This window comes from Gymnoscopelus microlampas (genome assembly GCF_963454915.1).
Source record: "Gymnoscopelus microlampas genome assembly, chromosome: 5".
NCBI lineage: Eukaryota > Metazoa > Chordata > Actinopteri > Myctophiformes > Myctophidae > Gymnoscopelus > Gymnoscopelus microlampas.
Window position 1 is genome coordinate 48,363,941 of NC_139942.1, and position 23,062 is coordinate 48,387,002.

General features: G+C 42.2%; 1 protein-coding gene across 1 annotated transcript; it reads left to right on the forward strand.

Annotated features, from left to right (window-relative positions):
• Positions 1–8,489: 8,489 nt before the first annotated feature.
• On the forward strand, positions 8,490–21,691 carry fndc7a (fibronectin type III domain containing 7a; the record flags this gene model as incomplete). Its single annotated transcript, XM_084056955.1, is given in 13 exon segments — positions 8,490–8,522; positions 9,035–9,047; positions 9,577–9,837; positions 10,239–10,499; positions 12,714–12,829; positions 12,831–12,972; positions 13,401–13,655; positions 14,805–15,059; positions 15,693–15,950; positions 16,744–17,013; positions 18,606–18,860; positions 20,378–20,641; positions 21,660–21,691. Coding segments are annotated over 13 exon segments (2,415 nt in total).
• Positions 21,692–23,062: the final 1,371 nt, after the last annotated feature.

The window sequence follows — 23,062 nt, forward strand, 5'->3', positions numbered from 1 at the left end:
AGTTTACAAATGGAACCAAATGGACTCGGGTCCATTTGGTTCCATTTGTACAATCTCAGAGTTAAATAAACTATGGGGAGGCTTGTGATAATGCATATCAAACTGGGGGCTCTTTAAATAAAAAAGGTTTCAGAAGAATCACTGCACTAGGGGGCGTCAGCGTAGCACTGTGGTCTACAGGCTCAGCATACATACAGTACATCAGCAGGTGCATTCTGTTCTGTATGTTACAATATAATGCCCCTGGTGGTAAGTGCACCTGTCATCCCACACACACACACACACACACACACACACACACACACACACACACACAGAGTCACACACACACACACGCACACACACACACTCTCTCTCACTCTCTCTCAATCAATCAATCAACCACAGGGCAAAGGAGATTTAGTTTAGATCAGTTAAAAACTAGGCCATCTATAGCCAATATTACATTACAGGAAAATCCCTGTCGGTCCATTCTGAGAGCGAGTATCACCTTTTGTCCTCTTGGCTAATTTGCACATTCGACGCCTCTCATGCCCAGCCACCCCCGCTGGCCTGTGGGGGTTCGTAACAAAAACCTGCTGCTCGTTGAGTTTCTATCGGATGCCATTGTGGCCCTGTCACTGTCCACTGAGGCTGGTGGTGCCTCACTTGTTGTGGGGTGTTGGGTTGCGGTGTTGTACTGCCAGCAGTGTTCAAACAAGAAGGTGATTCCAAAAGAACATTCCTGAACTCTTCAGTCTGATTGTTGAAGGAACAGGTCAAGGAACTGGATGTTCACTTATACTGTAGCTCTAGGCCGATCAGAAGGACCGCACACCGCAGAACACCTGCTACTGTACCAGGTTCTTATAGGCCAATGAATGCACTCCCCCCTTTCTGCCTCTCTTTCTCTCTCCAATCCCTCTCTCTCTCTCTCTCTCTCTCTTGCTCTCTCACACACACATACACCACCCACACTCATTAACCACCTATTAAGCTCTATATACTTCATACAACGATTAAGAAAAAACAGTTGTGAGCTTGAAGGTTTTAGCTATTTTGAAACCTTTAGCCTATGATGACAAGCCCAAAATAGGGATGCCATGTTGAAAGTTGTTTAAGTCATCACCAATCATCAATGCCGAGCTGAGGTTCGTGCATACCTTCTCGTTTGATCGATGGAGCTATTTTCATTTGAGTCAAAAGTCTGTAAAGGCTGTTTTGCAACATAACACTACTCTAGTGTCTAGACAACCCAAATCCCATAATGATTTTAGTAAACCCATTAGATTATCAAAACATTGCACACAATTATATGTATTGGCCTTTATCTCTGAGCCTGAATGAAATACATTTTAAACCCTATACTTTGTTGACCGGAGTCCCAGGGCTCTATACTAGGCCCCCTCCTGTTTTCACAACTCACACACGACGGCGCTAATGTTGGCAGAAGTTGACAAAATTATGGGGGTCCCTGGCAGAAAATATTTTCAAATGGGCGTCCGATGCTCAATACATACTGTGTCAATTTGGCATAAACATGTTTGAGAAGCACGGATCTAAAGTGTGCACTAAAAAGCCTCCCCTTAGACAAAGCTTGGAAGAACTGGGACAAACAGCAAAATTCCCCCAAAGCACTGTATCTCTGAACTGTCTCTTTAACCAAATCACACACATGTATGCTATTCTACATGATCTCCTTTTGATAACTAATGTAATGCAATATATATTTTTTTCACTTCCATTCACTGAGCCTCCACTGAAACTGTGGAGCTCAGCCCCCCTGGGCAGGCCCGCCTTCCACTTTGAAAACCTCTCATCTACATGATTGTTTAGGGACGAAAATATTTGTGAAAATGTGTCTTGACGTACATAGGGTTATTTGACACTCTATACTTAACCCATTAAGACCCGAGGCTGATTCTGCACATGTCTTCTGGATCCTAACAGTTATCTGAGAAACGTATGTTGCTATAATATCAGTTCTGTAAGACCTCTCTAAACATCATTAACTTCCACAAGGAACTACACATTATCACACGCTCTGATTCGCCAGTCTTCACTTTGACTGGCAGTTCTGCCTTGGTGCCTTGGCGAATGCCAGGATGAAACTCATGGAATTAAAAATCGGTTGATTTTGCATCATGTCTATAACATGCATCCAAGCAATAGATCGTTTACATATCTTTTCTTTATTTTTTTAAAATGTGTTGACAAATGTTGGGGATACATATTTTATTTGAGGTTTGGCACTATTGCAATTGATTTTGCATGAAGAATAAGGCATTCTAATGACATACGCAAGCTTTGGTCCAACATAAGTCTGCCTCCGAGCAGATGTGAGAAAGAGCGGCCCGCCCGCAAAATTCACAGACAATAAAAGAATGATGATTCAGACTACTAACGTGGGAAGTTGCGTAAATTCCTTACGTTCAAAATATGGGACGTTCATAATAACAGCTTAGTGAATCGGTGGTCCCATTCTCTCCCCTATACATAGTAATACAGTCAAGCTCAAGCTCCTAGCAGGGACCCCAGGGAGTCTATCCACAAGTTTCCTAGGGCGTTGTGGGCATCACTTTCTGTCGATTTGATCCCTGATACCTGATCAAATCGACAAATGCCCCCAACGCCCTAGGAAACGTATGGACATTTATGGAAGGGTGACTGGGCGGCAGTGGCTCAGGGCTCCCGATGAGCAGTTTGGTGCCTTGCATGGTTTCCTCCGCCATCGGTGTGTGTGTGTGTGTGTGTGTGTGTGTGTGTGTGTGTGAATGAGTGAATGTAATGCACAATCTATGTAAAGTGCTTTGGATAAAAGCGCTACATAAATGCACCATTTACCATTTATTGTTGCAAAAAGTTACATACTGTTGCTTTAACATACAAACTGCAAAAAGATGCCTACAGTTAGCTACTAACATTGTTGAATACTTTTAGTTGTTGTCTTTTATAATAACATATTTTATTGTATAACTTGCCTTTTTTTGCACATAACATATAACAGATTGGTTAGATCTTACATAGTTTGCCAGATTACCCACAATCCCTGAACAACATTGATACCACACTGCAAAGGTGTGAACTGACTCTGTCCTATAATCTTAGCTGTGGGCTTTTGGGATTTTCATCAACTGGCACATCCTCTCTCTCTCTCGCTCTCTCTCTCTCTCTCTCTCTCTCTCTCTCTCTCTCTCTCTCTCTCTCTCTCTCTCTCTCTCTCTCTGTGTGTGTACAAGTACATGAGCAAGAACCTATTGTAATGGGAAGTTTTCTGTAGGGGGACCTGTCACCTCACTGCATAAAAGAGGTCAAAGCGGAAGTGCTAATAGCCTACAGCTGTGTGATTCCAACTGAAAGAATCCAACCCAGCCAGGGGAGTCACGACCATTCACTGTGAGTACGACGCGATACCCTCACTCTCACAGATTCGTGATTTCATACCCCCCACTTTTTTGAAAAAAAAAAAAAAATATATATATATATATATTTTGATAATAAATTGGTAAAATCAGGCAAAAATAAGAATTAAATAACCTAACCCTAACCCTAAAACCGAAATAAAGTAACTAAAACACGAGAAAAAAAAACCCAAAAATGCAACATTTTGAAAATACAAAATTTGTTTACATCTGACAGTTACAAATGTTTTTCACGATTTTTCAAAAATAGCAGAACTACAAGCTCATAGCGCGGCACTCGGTGCCGCGCTATGAGCTTGTTTATCTGCTATTTTTGAATAGCCATAGTGTAAAATAAGGGGTATAGTAATAGTCCACCGAAATTCCATCCCCCCCACATTCTGAGAGCCTGTGACGTCCCTGAACCCAGCCTCAAAAGGCTTCTTTAGCCACTTTATTTTGGGCATGCCACATAGGCATAAATTGTCTATACTTGTCATACGACAAAATCTGAACTGTAAAGACCATTTGGTCTGATTGGTCGATCTGTTTTAAACACATTTCAGGTTAGCTAAAAATACAAATTAATCTGACTGTGTGCAAGGGGGTGTTTGCAAAGATTTATAAAAACATTTTCAAACAATTTCCAAAATGCTGAAAATAGCCGATCTACAAGCTCACAACAATGCATTGTTGTGAGCTTGTAGATCTAATATATTCAGTGAGTATTCATCATGTGACAAAGTAAGTAGGGCTTAAGTGGTGGTACCGTACACATATATAGCCTATACCAGTGGTTCTCAAACTTTTTAATTTCAAGGACCCCCAAATTGACACTTATTAGCCCGCGGACCCCCATTTCAAAAGATATGCCAGGGACCCCCATAAGAGAAGATTTTTTAGTGATTCTCAACCATTTTAATTTCAAGTATCACCAGTTTGACATGCATTAGGGCTACAGACCCCCATTTAATGGCATTTCTATCTCTTGGACCGCAATTTATATTGTAAAATCTATGTCAATGGTCCATTTGGTTCCATTTGTACACTCTCAGAGTTACAGACCCATATGGGTCCATTTGGTGCCTAATCTATCATTTAGCTGGGGACCCCCTGGAACTCCCTCAAGGACCCCTGGGGGTCCCCGGACCCCACTTTGAGAACCAATGGCCTATACAATAATGTTTATAATGTAGATTCTATTCTAAACTGGCCTTTAAAAGTATTGGAATGGGATGAATGGTCTGTATATCTTTCACCTCAAATTTTTGGGGATCTGAGTTTGAGTGCTAGATGTAAACTTCTGGTTTGCTGATTGGGTTCTGGTGGAGAGTTGCCAGGTTCTGAAGGCCCCCCTTCAGAACCAGAAGGCCCAAAGGTAAAGTCCCTACACAGTGTAAGCTCCTGCACTGCAGCACCTGTGGTTTATATTCGTTGTCCGGTGCTAATATTCAGTGCTACAGCCCGCCTATGGTATCCGGTAAGTTCCACACACATAAATGCAAGCACGCATGCACACACATACAGAATATACGCTCTAGTATTTAAACGGTGCATTCGAAAGGATAGCTCACCCCCAAAATGACTTTTTTTCTATCGATTACACACCCCATGGAGATTTGAATTCATGGAGAGTCTCCTTTGTGTCTCCTACCGCAGCCACTGCAGGTCATCACATTTTTGGCTTAGGAATGCAACAAAAACTAAAAAATATCTTTGAATTCAAGTCTCCATGGGGTGAGTAATCGATAGGAAAAAAAACTAATTTTGGGGGTGAACTATCCCTTTAAGCGAAGTGATCCAGTACTCTGTGTGCTTCTTCTGCAACTGGAATATTGAATATGTCCTGCCTGTGGTGATTTTCCAGGTGCGTTTTGCTCTATCTGAGCTGACAGGCCGTGCTTCAGGTCCCTGTCCCATGCTGGAGCAGTGGGCAAACATAATCAGTATATACCGTATTGTTGCTTCTCAACCTCCTCAGAAAATGCAGGTTGCTGACCTTTGGTGTTGACTTTCTCTGCCACGGCAGCAATGAATTGACTAACCATGGCGTTAGCTGCATCAGGATAACAAAAACTTTCACACTGTCACAAGATCCGTTTGTACCTGCACTTTGAGTTACAAATGGATAAACAATGACAGCTCTTTACTGTGTGGGCATAATAACATCAACAAGTGATAATAGCAAGTGATTTGTGTCTAACTTAACACAGAGATCCAGTCAAAGAGGTATGGATTCTAAGTGGTACTGTATACACCTGCAGCATTTGTGGTGTTTGATTTTTAAATGTCCTGTATCAAATGCCTTATTCAGGTCCAAAGATATTTTATCATATTCAACAATGCCTTGCAACTACTCCTGAAATGAAAACTATTAGCTTTTCTACTTTTTGCATTTCTGGTCTGGCAAACCATCCATTGTGAGCCCTGGCCTCTGGCTGGTAATGATTCAATGTTTAGTCATCAGGAACAAGAGGGTACATCTGAATCCCTGTGGGCTTCGTCCTGTACAGCAACACAATCTAACGTTACGTTACTGTAGTCCTGTATTGATATGCCCATGGGTCCTTCCTGAAAGAAACTAAAGCTTATTCCTCATGGAAAACTTTAGTTGCAATAAATGGGCCACAGGTGTTTACACAGTCCTTATGAGCATTGTAAAGCTTTTCTTTTCTTTTTTCGCCAGGCCGAAGGCAAGGGACGGAGATTGAGAGAGTGAGAGAGACATGTGCACTCATATGTAACATACAGAATAGAATGCACCTGCTGATGTACTGTATGTATGTATGTATGTATGTATGTATGTATGCTGAGCCTGTTGACCACAGTGCTATGCTGTGTGTGTGTGTGTGTGTGTGTGTGTGTGTGTGTGTGTGTGTGTGTGTGTGTGTGTGTGTGTGTGTGTGTGTGTGTGTGTGTGTGTGTGTGTGTGTGTGTGTGTGTGTGTGTGTGTGTGTGTGCGCGCGTGTGTACGTGCGTCTCAGAAACCATGTGGACTTACAATCACCATACTTGATAGGTAGGCAGAGGAAGACATCCCACCCCACATTTTTCAAATCAGTGTCATGGCGGTATACCAGTCCACTTTACATTTTGGCCTATAACTAGAACCACAGGTTGTACAAACAGCTTTTGATTTTCCAAATTGGAATCATAATGTTGTTGGGCATCTAATAGAGTTCACCTGCATAGCGTTCACTTCCACCAATAGGGGATGATCCAAATGTGAGGAGTTAAACCGTATGTCATAACGCTATTTCCCCCGCATCTTCCTCATGGTCTTGACTGCTGCAACCCACAACTTACACAGCCCTGGGTAGGCCAGCCTGGCGAAGATAGGCCCTCAGTCTCTGACTGTAGAGGGCCCCTTTCTAGTTTACAGTATATGTATCATTGATTATTTCTTGTAAAAGAACAATAGCTTTTAGACATACTGCAGTACAACGAAATATGATAACAAAAGTGCATGAACAATGGAAAATGTACCTTGTCCCTATCTACTGTATTGTGCTGCCTGTCAAAGTGTGAGTGTGATTATACAAGCACGGGATGGTCCGAGGTAAGCAATGCCTTTTCAACTTGAATTTGATTGAATTTCTCCTTTTAGTCTGGGGTCACACAATACAGGTTTGTGTGACGGTGGTCCTCTGGGGACCACCCGGCCCATCACTAATAGTACAAGTGTGACACTCACACCAGGAAGTGGGGGTGGGGGCATGACTTTGAAACATGGGCTACAGTACCTTTTGTTAGTTCAACCTAAACAACTGACACTGTTACGTACACTGGACTGTATTCTGTTGAATAGCATTCACTTAATTCCCTGTACAGAAGATAGGGTTACGGACAGTTTCACAGTACGGTCAACATCACGTGTGCTTATGTAACTTTACAGTCGTTCATTGCAAGTTGTGATGTAATTTCTATATACAGAGGTATTTTTTTTATTAGTTACTAAGGTGTGGTGAAAGTGAGGCTAGGGATTAGCAATACAGTATGTTGTGCTGGGGAAGAAGCCTTAAGGGCCATCGGTTGCAATTGATATAGAGCATTGACGGTAAAAGATACAGCATTGCCATTTACACATCCAACCGAACACATAATATGTAGGCTACATTTATTCAATTGCAGAAGTACTTTTGGTGGTCTAATATATCTATTTGTCTTTCTTCAAATGGGTGATAGAATGAGGGTATAAATGATTCATTGATTAAAAAGTGGTTTCAGCTATCGCATGCGATAACATCATCATTTTCAACCTGGAGAAATCAAATATCAATTGGGCACAACCTCAGGGAGGGCATAGAATTTTCACTTCAAGGCATGACAGAAATAGGTCATGCCAACAGTATCAAGTAATGTCTTTTATGAGGTGTGAGGCTGCACATTTCTCCATTGAAACGTTGGTAGCCTAGAGGTTGTATTAAGCTTATTCATTTATACTCTGTCGCACTATGAAGAGAACAAATTATAGGCTTTAGTGGGAAAACAACCCTGCTCAAAGTCTGGAAATGATATCAGGGGAATGTTGAACCTGGCGTCCCTATTTTGGTCATTATAGTCATTATTATATTATTATACATTATGTTGTAAGCTTGTAGATTGGCTACTTTTGCTATTTTTGAAATGGAGCTTCAGTGGTTTATTACGATTTATTTTTATACAATAGCAAAAGAAACAACTGAAAACACATCATTTATCAATAAAAACATAGACCAAGCAAACACAACAGAGTTGTTACAATGGTAAAAACAAAAATCTAAAATCTAATCCAATTATGTTCTTATTTATGACAGGTAAAGCTTGCTAATTTGTAAGCCTTATACCTGTATAGTGCCTAACTGTACCAATCAGTTCAGTACAGGTGAGACAAATTCATCCTCTTGCTCTGATTGGCTACACAAATGGCCCCAGGGGGAGGAGTTAAGCCTCTGGGCTCTTCTGGTATTCGCTGAAACAATAAAGGACCTGTAGATTCATAAGAGGGAGGAAAAAAAAGTTAAATTTAAGCCTGAGCCGCTACCCTGAAGACATAGTTAACATAAACCTAGCCTCCAGGCAGCAGCTCTCCAGAAAAAGAAAAAGATGCTATCAACACATTTAAATATGATGAAACTCCTGCTTTTACTGGGCTTGACACAGGTAAGCTGATGTCATTTTCTCACTGTAAGATTCTTTCTTTTCTTAAACCTTTAAAAAACATTTAGTTGACATTGTTGTGAGAAGTAGTGGCTATATACTTTTTTCCCCTCATAATTTACACGTTTCCTATTGTTGGTGTACACAGTACAGAGAGGGCAGAATATGAAGGGAGGACTTTGGTAATAATACACAGCCTCTTTTGAGTATCATTGCTTTCAACAAGTGCATGTGGCATGCCCAACCTTAGCTCAATAGACAAATTCATTCCGACCTGAAAGAAATACCTGCACTGACCAGCGCTGAAATCTGTGTTGAGTGAAGCTAATGTGCTGCCTGCTGCCTGAGAATATGATACTAGGGGATAATTTGCCTCAGGATATAATGTGAAATACCTACAGCCTGCCACACACTGGAATTATGTCCTTGTCTAGAAAACACCCCCCCCTTGTTTCTCTCTCTCTCTCTTTGTCCAGTAATTTACCGCTTTCATTTGTTTTCTCTTTCCCTTTCAGATATACGCTGCAGGTACCCAAAGTCTTGGTAAATAAACCTCTTTTACCTTTGCCTCAGCAGGACAATGCATGACCAAGCCCAAGCTGACGCTCTGTACAGTACAACTGCATTTGAAATATATCTTTACACTTTTTGGATAAAGTGATTATTTAATCAATTTGTTATTTTACACATTTTGTTGAAGTAAAAATGTAAACATCAAGTATTTTTCATTACGTATTTGTGTTGGTGGCCAACATTTGTTTTTTGTACAGTATAGTACAGTATGTGTGCTGAAATGCCACCTATACATATATACCTCTAACAGTAATCACATAATAGTTTATACTTGACCAAAATTGCTATCTTCACAATTTTTATTGAAATCTCAAATGAATTATTGTCATTTTTGTAAAATTATTGATATAAAGACCAAATTAGGGGCGGCAGGTTAAAAGTGGTTCAGCACAGGTGAGACAAAAAGTGGTTAACAGTGGAAAAAAAGCTTTCCCCCGCACAGGGGGTCTGATTACACATATGTTTCCTCTCATATGTCCCTCAGACCTCACCGTATCAGTGTACACGGTGACATCTAAGAGTATGACAGTACGGTGGAACTGGCAAACGGGCGCCAGCTCCTACAAGGTCACGGCGACGCCCAAGAACTCTCCCGAAGACAGACAGGTGTTTGCTCTGTTCGGCGGCACCACGGTGATGGGCTCCGTCACCCCCCTGGTCCCCGACACGGTGTACACCATGCAGGTGGAGGCCATGGACGACGGCCTCATCGTGCTGAGCAGTGCCGAGACCGAGCAGACCACAGGTCAGGACAGATATTCAAGTTCAAGTTCAAGTTTTATTAGGAAAAAAATCCTTGAATAACAGTATGAATTGTCATCAAATCATCAAACATCAAAACACATCAAACAATAAAAAAAAAGTCTCTATTACTTCTGATAAAGCTTGTAAAGCTGGTAAAGCTTCGGTACACCTGCCGGTGACTCAGTGATATGCCGCGTCCTTAAAATCAGTCGATTTGGTCTTAGTTGACAAAGTCTTTGTTAGTTTCTTGTCAGTTGTTTCCAAACTCTACGTAATTATATAACTACAACTTTCAATAACCGGTAGTATCCATTGTCCGGTATATACATCAGTCTTTAGAAGAACCAGTATAGATTTACGTTCGAGAGTGTCATTGTGTCTGTCCGCTCTCTCTCTCTCCAGCCCCTGAGATCCCCACCATCGAGCAGGTCTACTCCAAGCAGAGCGACAGCATCACCGTGGAGTTCACCGAGGTGTCGGGGGCGTCCGGCTACATCCTGAGGGCGGAGAACGTCGCGCTGGGCTTCTTCTCGGAGACGCCGGTGTCCGGCTCGCCGAGCACGGTGCTGCAGCTCCAGCCCTACACGGACTACACCCTCAGCGTCATGTCGGTCAACGTCGGCGGGCGCAGCCAGCCGTCGTACACCGTCGAGGCCAGGACAGGTAAACCCCAGACCCGAGTCACCTGGTCCTGGACCAGGTGATTCTCTCAACCGTTTACATTTCAAGGACCCCTCGTTTGAATTACAATAGGCTGCGGACTCCTCTTTTTGATGGGATCCCAGTCTACACTGTAAACTCCTCAGTGTTATTTTAACTCTGAGAGTGAACAAATGGAACCAAATGGACCCTTCCGGGTCCATTTGGTTCCATTTGTACACTCTCAGAGTTACTGGCCCATGAGGCTCCATTTGGACAGTCAGCAGGACGGTTATGTCACAGCCAAACTAAAGTAAAGACGGCTTCGATCAATAGCTCTGGTCACACACTTCTGCGCTCGAGACTCTTCTAGGACTAAGTCAGTGGTTCTCAAAAAATGTCATCTCAGGGACCCTCAAATTAATGTGCATTTGGCCACAGTCTGAATATGTTGTGCCAGGGACCTCCCATACAAGATTTGCTTCGTTAAAATGACAGTAGCAGATCTACAAGCTGTGATCGGATATTTTCAAATGGTCGATGTAGATTTTGATGCTATATTAATTCACAAAATGTGTAAAATAACTAATTGGACCCCACTTTGAGAACCACTGGCCTAAGTCATATACACTGTACATAAGACAGCACCATCCCTGCACCTGCTCCGGTGTGCGGCGTAGGGCCTCTGAATGATGCACTTTGTGGGCTCAAACAATGGATATGAGCAAAACAACAAAGCTTTCAATCTGGGATGCCGAAGAATAGACACAATGGACCTCTCCCATCGTTTACACTGGCTCAGACGATGAAAGATTAAAAATGGTTTACTTAAGATGGCAATCAGTTTATGGCTGAAACGGCAGAGTCCTTGTTGTTGTTGCCAGAGGACAATAGCCTCCTACCTAACTCCACCGGTCACACTGGAGTGTCATTTGACCATCCCATTGTCAGGAGTGTTGACTTTGGGTAGCGAAACAGGCTCGGTTGGAAACTGTATCCATCTCTCTGCGCTTTGCCATTCTCCGAATATGAAAGGGAAAACCATGAGAACTAGGTTGTCTCCTCTCCCGAAGGAGAAGTCGATGTAATGCAATCTCTTAAAAATCCATCATTATTTCACACTTCTTTCAAAAAATAAAAATAAACGGAGGGGGGGAGGGGGTTGGTTATGGAAGGCAGAGAAGGGAATGTCTATCCATATTGTAAATTATTTGGCAAATTTTTCCATCACCCCCGGCATCTCCACAACAACCACCTAATACTGCAGTGATTCTCAATAACCCCCAGTTTGATATGCATTATAGACCGCCGACCCCATAGAGAGCATACAAATAAGGCTCTATTTGGCTCCTGATTATAGATAATTTAGCTGGGGACACGCACTTCTGTTCTCAAGGACACCTGGGGGGTCCTGCACCCAACTTTGAGAACCTTTTTAATTTCACGGACCCTCAGTTTGATATGTATTACACCACAGACCCCCATTTGATAAAAAATAATATATCTCTGGGACCCCAATCTACCCTGTACAATCCTCAGTGTTAATTTAACAAATGAAACCAAATGGACCCTCCATTCGGTTCCCTTTGTTACAAACCCATAAGGCTACATTTGTGGTTCCTAACTATCGATCATTTAGCCCCTCAAGGACCCCATGGGGTCCCCAAAATCCACGGTGAGAAACAACCACCTATACCACCTATATTAACCGCAGGTTAATATTGGAACACTGATATATTATTGATTTCAGCTGTTACAATTCCTAACATGCAAACATGACCTGCTTTAATTACTTCAGTCTATAGGGCCTATTAGTAGCTTAATGACTATTTAAATTCTATAGTCTTTTTTATGTCCAATGTATTCGTATTTAACTAACATAAGTATAACTAAATGCATTTGAAATTAAATTAAAATGTAATACTTTTCAGGATTCCAAAAATAGCAGATCTACAAGCTCAAAATACGTCGCGCTGCGACGCGTTTTGAGCTTGTAGATCGGCTATTTTTGCTACTTTTGTGCGACAAAGAATGGCTAAGTAAGTACAGCATTAATTTATGAAAGATACGGAGGTGTTTGCCCGACAGTATACAGTAAGCAATGTGGCCCTCTGGAGTGAGTGTGGAAATATAGTGGCCCTCTCCATCATCAAAGTTGCCCACTCCTGACCTATACTGTACCTATTGGCTGATCCTTTGCTCTCTTCTCGAATCCCCTGTGCCTGTGTGTGTCCATAGTGGTGGTGGCTCCGCGGGTGGTCACGTCCTCCCCAAGCAACGACTCCATCGTGGTGAGCTGGGGCCCCGTGGAGCACGCGGTCCAGTACACCCTCAGCATCATCCAGCAGGGCACAGACAAACCTCACCGTACTCAACACCACCGAGACCGAGGTGCTGATCGAGGAGCTGGAGGCCGGGGAAACATATTGCATCAAGACCACCGCCTGGGACGCCGAAGGACGCACCGGAGACGACATCACAGTGTGCCAGGTCACACGTAAGCATGGCCCCACTATGACAAGAGACACTGTGGTCTGCAGAAACAAAACTCCAGCAAGCGTGACATTATATACTAGTTTTTTACTACTTAGGTGTTGGTACGGAAGCGTATTGCTGCATGGCAGAAAAAAATATACAAGAAACGTATCTACTTATCTTATCTATTCTCTGTCCCTACCTTTTTATGTTAAAATGTGTCATTATAACATCAAAATATCTTGTTACAACTTCAAAAACATCTTGTAACTTTTCACATTTTAACATGATAATGATCTGCTTTTAATTTGAAATAATACAATAAATTGATAAAAAAACAAAAAAACAATCTCCAAAATCATGATCCACTTTCTTGGTATAAGTGAGCAGCAGCGTTCTGAATCAACTGATGTGGTCTTAATAGCCTTGTGTCTCCATTCCTTGGTCCAGGTCCTCCAAGCCCGTCTTCACCCGAGATCTTTTTTTCGGACTTGGGCCGGGGTCAGGAGATGTCCGTGTACTGGGACCGCAGTACCGGGGCCAACAGCTACGTTGTCTCTTCCAACAACGGCCAGAACTGCTCCACCATGGATACTTACTGCATCATCTCCCCTCTGGAGTGTGGACAGGTCCATTCTATCTCTGTGACCGCCGAGAACGAAGCCGGACCCAGTAGCCCCTCTGAACCGATGGACATCGATACATGTGAGTTCTGTGATTCTCATGTGTTTTCATTTAAATTAAGGACCCGGACCAGTAAAGACCAGTAAGGGTCCCTTTGGTTCCTATCAGTCATTTAGCTGGGGACCCCCTGGAACCCCCTCAAGGACCCCTGGGGGTCCCCGCCCGGACCCCAAGCACTGCATGCCTATGAGGCACAAACTCTCATTTGAGAGTCATCACCATACAGTTCAAAAACTATTCTTTTGTTGCATCACATACAGCAATGGCCAAATATGGGATGACATATTTTGAGGGGCCAGAATATATCATTTATATTATTTATGTTTATTAATGAAAATGTATTTCCAGAATGGAAAATCCCTCTCTATTTTTTTTGGTGTGTGAAATGTATCCCTCCGCAGTATAGACAGTAAAATCCTTAGGTGTATACGTTTAACAGTTTACAAAAGTAACCAAATGGACCCTTCCTAAGGGTCCACATCGTAAGGGTCCAAATGGACCCCATTAGGCTGGATTTGTACACTCTTTGGGGTTAAACACAACAAGTAAACACTAAAGGATTCTACTGTAGGACATATATGCTGCATGCATACAGTCAGTGGTGGAAAGTAACTAAGTACATTTACTTAAGTACTGTACTTAAGTACAATTTTGAGGTATTTGTACTTTACTTGAGTATTTCCAATTTCCGATACTTTTACTTCTACTCCACTACATCTCAGAGGCAAATATTGTACTTTTACTCCACTACAATTATTTGAAAACTTTAGTTACTAGTTACTTTTCAGATATAAATTATGATATAATGAAACATGCATTAACCACTTCAGCCCTATTTTATACCTAGGCTATTTGAAAATAGCAGATCTACAAGCTCACAACGCGTCGCACCGCGACGCGTTGTGAGCTTGTAGATCGGCTATTTTCAAATATTTAGTACTTTTACTTTTGGTACTTTAAGTACATTTTGATGCCAATACTTTTGTACTTTTACTCAAGTAAATTTTTAATTCTGGACTTTTACTTATAACAGAGTATTTTCATATTGCAGTATTGGTACTTTTACTTAAGTAAAGAATTTGAGTACTTTTTCCACCACTGGCTGCATGCATACAGTAGTATATTTCATGAGCAATTCTTATTGTTGCTGTTTCTGAACCCCTCTTTCAGTCCCGTGCGCCCCGATGGATATCTGGGTGCAGGAGAACGAGCCTGGCAGCTGCAGGGTGGCGTGGAGCAACGTCTCGCTGGCCGACTTCTACGTGGCGTTCATCAAGAGGGACGACGGCGCCGAGGAGCACTGCAACACCACCGACGTGTCCTGCCAGTTCCCCTGCATCTGTGGCTACACCTTCCTGACCACCATCTTCGCCTACAACGAGGCCGGGTCCAGCCCCCAGGGGAAAGTGCTCAACTACACCACCAGTAGGACTTCTGTGCACACGCACGCACGCACACACACACACGCATTTTCTTAACCACTTACATTATATAGGGCTCATACAACAAACAGCAAATAGCTGAGTTCATAGCAAATATAAACTTGTAGATCTGCTATTTATTTTTGCTATTTTTGACAGTTTGTAAAAAGAAAAAGTGAGAAATATTTATTTTACATTTTTCAAATTATAACTTTTATTTTTTCCATTTTTGTATTCATTAATGTATTAATTAATTAATGTATTAATTAATTAATTAATTAATGTATTAATTCATTCATTAATTAATGTATTAATTAATGTATTAATTAATGTATTAATTAATGTATTAATTAATTAATTAATTACTTAATTAATTAATGTATTAATTAATGTATTAATATTTATTATTATTTAGAAAATTCAAATATCAAATATAAATATCAAACATACCAGACAGTCAAATATTTCCTAAAAGGAAATGCACGTGTTTAATTCAGTCTGACCAGAAGCATGCAGGGATGCAACTGTCTGCAAAAATAAATAATAACCAGACAGGGGATGGATGTCAAAAGCAGAGACATGGATTCTCAGAATTGTGTTAATAAAACTGTCTCATCTGTCTCCCTCTCATCCCCAGTACCCTGCTGTCCCGAGGATGTCATGGTCATGCTGGCTTCCACCGAGACGCTGGAGATCACGTGGCAGCCGGTACGAGGAGCCGAACTGTACGAGACCACGGCGGCACAGACCGATGATGTCATCCATTGTAACGACACGGCGCCAGTGTGTGCGCTGTCCGACCTGCAATGCAACACCCTTTATTCTGTGGTGGTCACGCCCTGCAGCGAGTTGAGGGGCTGCAACCTCACCTGTACACCACACACACAAGAGACCGGTACGATCATTGACACCTATCATCTACCTATACTGTACAGTACACCTGTAAATAAATAAACACATCATTTAAAAATAAACAACAACAACAACATCGTCGATAATATATATGTGCTGATGGTAGGGATCTCCATATATGGGCCTAATCTGGGCACTCACACCCATGGCTATCTCATAATACAGTATGCCATGTCCATATATCTATCATATATGGGCATGTGACATGCTGACTTGTGCCGACGTCGGGCATGTCGATATTGTGTTGACCCAAATGTCCCGGCCTTTTTTGGGCATATCTGCAGTTCTGCACACTGCCTGCCATAACTTGAACATTATATAGTAGATGTGTGTGTATGCGTGTTTGTGTGTGTGTGTGTGTGCATGCATGCATGCAGCATGCATGTGTGTGCGTGCGTGCATGTGTGCGTGCGTGCGTGCATGTGTGTGTGTGTGTGTGTGTGTGTGTGTGTGTGTGTGTGTGTGTGTGTGTGTGTGTGTGTGTAATAAGAATTAATTGCTGCAATACCATCATTTCTGACACCTAATGTCTGCAATTTGACAAGAACTTCATGTTCCATAAAGGGGTTCCACCACGCCTCAAGCCAAATTCAGGCTGGTCCAGTGCATCTCAGGAGCGGGACTGGTATGTGTAGAAGGAAGGCACTATGGAGCAAACTCGGACAATTAAAGCCTTTTTATTCACAGGGTGCAGGCAAACAGAGTGACGTAACGTTTCGACGTCAACACATCTTCGTCAGGTCATTCATGTTCCGTGTGTTTTTGTGGTTCTGCAGCTCCATGTGCTCCGGAGATCATAAAGGTGACCCAGACGGACTTGACCGCCGCCTTGACCAGCGTCACGGTCCTCTTCACCAACCCCAACTCTGCACCGACGAACTACACCATCACCGCCACCGGGCGCACCGACTCGCACTCCTGCCACTCGCAGTCCACTTCCTGTGAGCTGACGGCGCTGCCCTGCGGGACAAAGTACGAGGTCATGGCGGTGGCGATCACAGGCGTGGGGCACAGTCTGCCCAGTTTCACTCTGCCCTTAGAAACAGGTAATGCACCGGCGGTGTCACCAAGAGCACGCCAGTGTCGCTGTATGACATTGGTTTGTTTACATCCAATTACTGTGTACTTAAAGGTAGGGTAAGTGATTTACTTTAGGTTAAAATAAGTGTTAAATAGCTCTATATTCTGATAGTACTCATTGCTATAGAGTGTTTGTTCAGTAAAAGGAGTCTCCCACGTCTCTCCAGCTCTTTTTTAAACAGAAAATTCCTTTTCAGTGCTCTCTCCTGATTGGCTTAATTTTTGTCACCTACCTGAAAATGTACTATATTATGTTTACTAAAAAGCTGGAGAGACCCTTGTGACCGAACAAACACTCTGAAGTCTGTAGCAATGATTACTACCAGAATATAGTACTTAAACCTTTTTAACAACAAAAGAATAACTTACCCTACCTTTAATACTATAAGTAATAATAATATGCGTGTTTATTTATTTTTTTGATTCACTGACTGAAATGATGAAACTTAGCAGGTACCCTTCTTTGAAGCTCTGAAGTAATGGATAATATGAGTAAATTAGTCATGGCTGGAGCGTCCCATGGGATATAATCCCATAACTAAGAACTCCAAAGACTTCAGTATAACATAATTAATAGAATAAAAACGGATAGAGACACAACTCCCATTGCCCACCTGTCAAAATGGATTGCAATATTGGACGTCTGTAACGTGTACTGGTCATACGGCATTAAAATGCATCAACAGAGTCTGGGTGGCGCATGGGTAAAGTTCCTGCTCACCACCGTGGGCTGGAGACTGGAGTTCAAATTCTCCACAGTGCCTCCTCCATGGCTTGGCCGGGTGCTCTGAGTCCAATGAACTCAATTTGGAATCTGCATCAGTGACTCCCAATTGCTCCGGTTCATTCAGCGAGCGGAACTGGGAGGTATAGCGTAATGTTCCTCCGCACGTCCTCCCGGTGAAACTACTCACTGTTGAAAAGAAGGGGCTGGCAACATCACATAGTTGTGTGTGTGTGTGTGTGTGTGTGTGTGTGTGTGTGTGTGTGTGTGTGTGTGTGTGTGTGTGTGTGTGTGTGTGTGTGTGTGTGTGTGTGTGTGTGTGTGTGTGTGTGTGTGTGTGTGTGTGTGTGTGTGTGTGTGTCGGAGGAGGACAGGAGACACATGGTTTTCTACACCCTCACCAAGGCCAAACAGTAGGGGTCAGCAGTGACAGACCCCACTACATGGGGGAATTGGGAATTGGCATATAGAGCACCGAAGTCTGACGTAATCTTAATACCGTTTAGAACTGTGTTCCAAAAATAAACAAATGAACACAGCGGTTTGACTCATACGGATGTGAAGCATCAACTGTTACCGCCGCCAAATTAATTATAGTAATATGAGTGACTGACTATCGTAAACGATACAGAGCCACCTCCCCGACAAAAACGCTGGGACAATTCGTTTATTTTTGGACCACAATTCTTATATAAGACGATTCTAAGATGACATAATGTGATTCTCCATAGAGAAATTACTTCCGTGACCCAGGGGATGAACGAGTGACGTCAGGACTTCTGTGCTCGTATGTTCATTTGCACTCTGCGATAACACTGTGTTCCGCTCCCCAAGGTCCTTGCTGTCCCGCAGCTGTCAACGTGGAGCAGATCACCCAGGCCATGACCAATGTCACGTGGTCGCCTAGCGACGGGGCTCGCTCCTACATCACAGCGCTGACGTCCCCGCGCGGACACGCCAAGTGCCACACGCTGGAGACGCACTGCATGATGGGATGCATCACCTGTGGCACCAACTACAGTGTGAGCTTGGAAGCCTTCAGCAGCACCGGGCACAAGTCACAGTGCAACTACCAGGGCTTCTCGTCCAGTACGTTTTTGCTCCATCTGTTTTGTGTGCCCAATCCATACATTTTATGTACACAGATACTACATAAACACACAAACAGTTACAGTTAACTTATAGTAATGACATGCATAAACCCTCATTGGGCTGAGGTGAAGCACATTCTTTTACACCTCTTACTTAAAGGGATAGTTCACCCCTAAAATGACTTTTTTTATGTCGATTAGTCACCCCATGGAGACTTGAATTCATTTTTTTTTTTTTTTTTTGTCGCATTCCTAAGCCAATAATTTGTTGACCGGCAGCGGTTCCGGTACCGCAACCGCTGCCTGCCTGGTCCGCTGCCTACCTGGTCATCAAATTATTGCCTTAGGAATGCGGCAAAAACTAGAAGATATCCATGAATTCAAGTCTCCATGGGGTGACTAATCGATAGAAAAACATTTTTTTTGGGTGAACTATCCCTTAATGCAAACATTTGTCCTGCTTAATACCACCCCATTACAACTGCAATCCATAACTATGATGTCCTACCCGGGATTCGAAACCCAGGCGCCCCGCGCAAGCCAATGTTTTTTTATATTGAGCAATAAGGGAAAACACACTTGGGAAGGCAAGTTGTTTCCATGCAATAACTCTTGTCAACCACTAGTTGTCCTACCTGACACCAGGTTCTAAATGTCTCAATAGGAGACCACCTCTAACCACCGCAGTTGTAGTTATATTGTATTAACATACTCTATCATACAGAGTGACTAAATTACAATTTTATTCACACAAAAAAAGTTATGGATTTCAGCTTTAAGTTTAACAACTTGAACATAAACTTTAACACAAACTTGCTCCCCTATATTTGTCTTGCCTATCTTGCATTTATTTTGTCTGCATTAATATACAATCAATGCATGGAGATGTTTTTGTATTATGCAACTGGGATTAGGAATACCTACAGTATACAACATGACACAGTATATAACTATTCTCAGTGGTGGAAGAAGTACTCAGATATTTTACTTAAGTAAAAGTAGCAATACCACAATATAAAAATACTCTGTTACTAGTAAAAGGCCAGTGTTCAAAATGTTACTTGAGTAAAAGTACAAAAGTATTGGCATCAAAATATACTTAAAGTACCAAAGTACTAAAATGTTGGAAAATAGCAGATCTACAAGTTCACAACGTGTCCCGATGCGACGCGTTGTGAGCTTGTAGATCGGCTATTTTCAAATATCCTAGGTATAAAATAGGGCTAAAGTGGTTAATGTATGTTTTATAATATAATAATTTATATCCGCAAAGTAACTAGTAACTAAAGTTTTAAAATAATTGTAGTGGAGTAAAAGTACAATATTTGCCTCTGAGATGTAGCGGAGTAGAAGTAAAAGTATTGAAAATTGGAAATACTCCAGTAAAGTAAAAGAAAATCCTCAAAATTGTACTTAAGAGCAGTACTTGAGTAAATGTACTTAGTTACTTTACACCACTGACTCTTCTCCCTTCCTCTCCTCTCCCCCTCTTTCCTCTCCTCTCCTCCGTTCCAGGTGCCTGTTGCCCGGCGGGCATAAAGCTCTATAAGATGGACAACACGTCCCTGAGGATATACTGGCGCTCGTCGGGCCGCATGCAGACCCAGAACTACACGGTGGACCTGTCCGGCACGGGGGCCAACTACAACTACACCTGCAACGGCAAGAGCTTCTGTGACGTGGGAGAGGTGATGTGCGGGGACGTTTACACCGTGGTGGTGGCCCCGGTGGGACAGGACGGCAACACGGTCAGCTTCTGTCCACGTAGGATGTATTCTGGTAAGTGATGAAGGCTGGCCGTGTGTCATGCTCCGTTTAGATCGCAGATATATAGGTGTTAAAGATGTTAGTGCAGGGGTCTTCAACGTTTTCAGGCCAGGGACCCCCTAGCTGAGAGAAAGATGAGGCAGGGACCCCCTACTCTATATTGTATAAAATTGTCTTTCAGATTAAAGTTTTTTTTTTTTTTTACTTAGTCTGCTCTTTTTTCCCCCTCTACACCTATACCTCTTTGCCAAAAATAGCTGATCTACAAGCTCTCAACGACTCGCGCTGCGAGGCGTTGAGAGCTTGTAGATCTGCTATTTTCGGCTACTGTTCCCCTCAGAAAAGGAATTCTAGGGTTCAAGTGGTTAATGTAAGAAACAAAATACTATCACACAAAGATTTGGCGGACCCCCTACAGTAGCTCTGAGGACCCCCTAGGGGTCCTGGACCCCCTGTTGAAGACCCCTGTGTTAGTGCATGGCAGTTGCTATGGAAATAAGCTCTCAAGCTTTTTTGTGTTTTATGCTTTTGACAGATACATATTTATGCATATGCATTTTTGTCAATAAAATCAATAAAACCAGCCGATCTACATCGACACGTTGTGAGGTTGTAGATTGGCTATTTGAACTATTTGCACTGACGAAACTACAGTAGGGCCCGCTGTGTATTATACTCTGTTTAGATCATAGATAGGTGCTAAAGATGTTAGTGCAAGGTAGTTACAGTATGTGACCACAATGGAAATAAGCTCTCAAGCCTTTTTGTGTTTTATCCTTTTGACAGATATTTTGTATATCTTCATGTATATGCATTTTTGTCAATAAAATATCAATCAATCAATAAATCAATAAATCAACAAAACAACAAATCAATGTATTCCTATCATATTACAGTGTCCTGCTCAGGAGGAGATATTGGAATGGGTAAGTATTGTCTCGTAACACAGAAGTGCACATTTGTGACTCATTTGTAGTCAGTTTCTACATAGTTTCTGCTGTAATTCATTCCCTTCTCTTGTGTCCATCAGTGATCTATCGAGGAAAGCGAAGTGTGGATTAAATACGGTGAGTTCTGTGTTCCTTCTGACTCCAGATATGACACCGACGTGTGTCGCAATGCACACACACACACACACACACACACACACACACACACACACACACACACACACACACACACTGAGGATCTGTTGCGTAATATGCGCTCATCTGTGCATGCACCACGGTGTTGATTGTGATATCAAAGTCATCTACGGTATCGTTGCACCATTCATGGGTATCCTGTAACAGCGTCATGAGCGTGTCCACAGATTTGGCCGAGTCTATAGGACGATGGTAACAATAGGGTTGAATGTCTGGTTAGAGGAACAGAGAGAATGCAGACAGGCGTCCGGCCGGTCTCTTTCTGTACCTCTGGGATCGATTTAGTGGAGTACGATTTAGTGGAAAGAGACAAAAGAGAAAAACAGGTGATGTGATCTTTGAATGTTGGTCCTGGGCCAGATTCTGATTCAGGACGTTATGAGCATTGTAGTGAGGAAATCACATCACAGTAACTGATTAAGGGGGAACCAGGGCACCCTAAAATATTTCTATTCTGTTTTATACTAATACATTTTCCTTATGAACATCCATGACTGAAGTTATTTTCATACTATGAACTTTATTTTTGAAACTAAAGCAATGGCTCTCATTCTCTACCTAAAATGAACAAATCAGTCCATTTCAATACAAGCAGCTCCAGCTCCAGTTGTAATTGAAAGCTATCAGTCCAATTCTTGTCTCTCTTGTCTTACAGGAACTATCCACCGATGTGCAGAAGGATGTGTCTGATACAGCAGAAACAGTGAAGATAGGACACAGCCTGCTGAAAATACCACTACTTTCTTTAGGAATACCTCAGCTCCGTACTGCAGTTAACCCATTAAAACCAGGAAAGCATCCGTGTCATTTTAGATTTTAACCACTTTAACCATTATTGTATACTTTGGCTATTCAAAAATATCAGATATACAAGCTCACAGCGCGTCACTTTGTGCCACACTATGAGCTTATAGATCTGCTATGTTGGAAAAACCGTGAAACTTTGTGCAAATCTTTGAATATACAGTATATTATATATTTTAAAGCAAACCTTTTTAATTCAAATCTTTGCTTCTGGGGGTCCCTGGAACAAAACATTTTTTGAGTTGGGGGGGTCCGCGGCCAAATACATATATATTTGGGTGGTCCTTGAGATGAAAAAGTTTGAGCACCACTGATATAACAACATACGTTTTTCAGAAAAAGGATTTAGAAGACTGTAGAATCGGGTCTCAGGTCTGAATACTGTAGGTTAATAAACTGTGAATTGACAAAAAGTTTCAGCTGCGCAACTACTAAATAACTATAAATAACTACAACTATAAATTCTTAATTAAATAGCAAATGG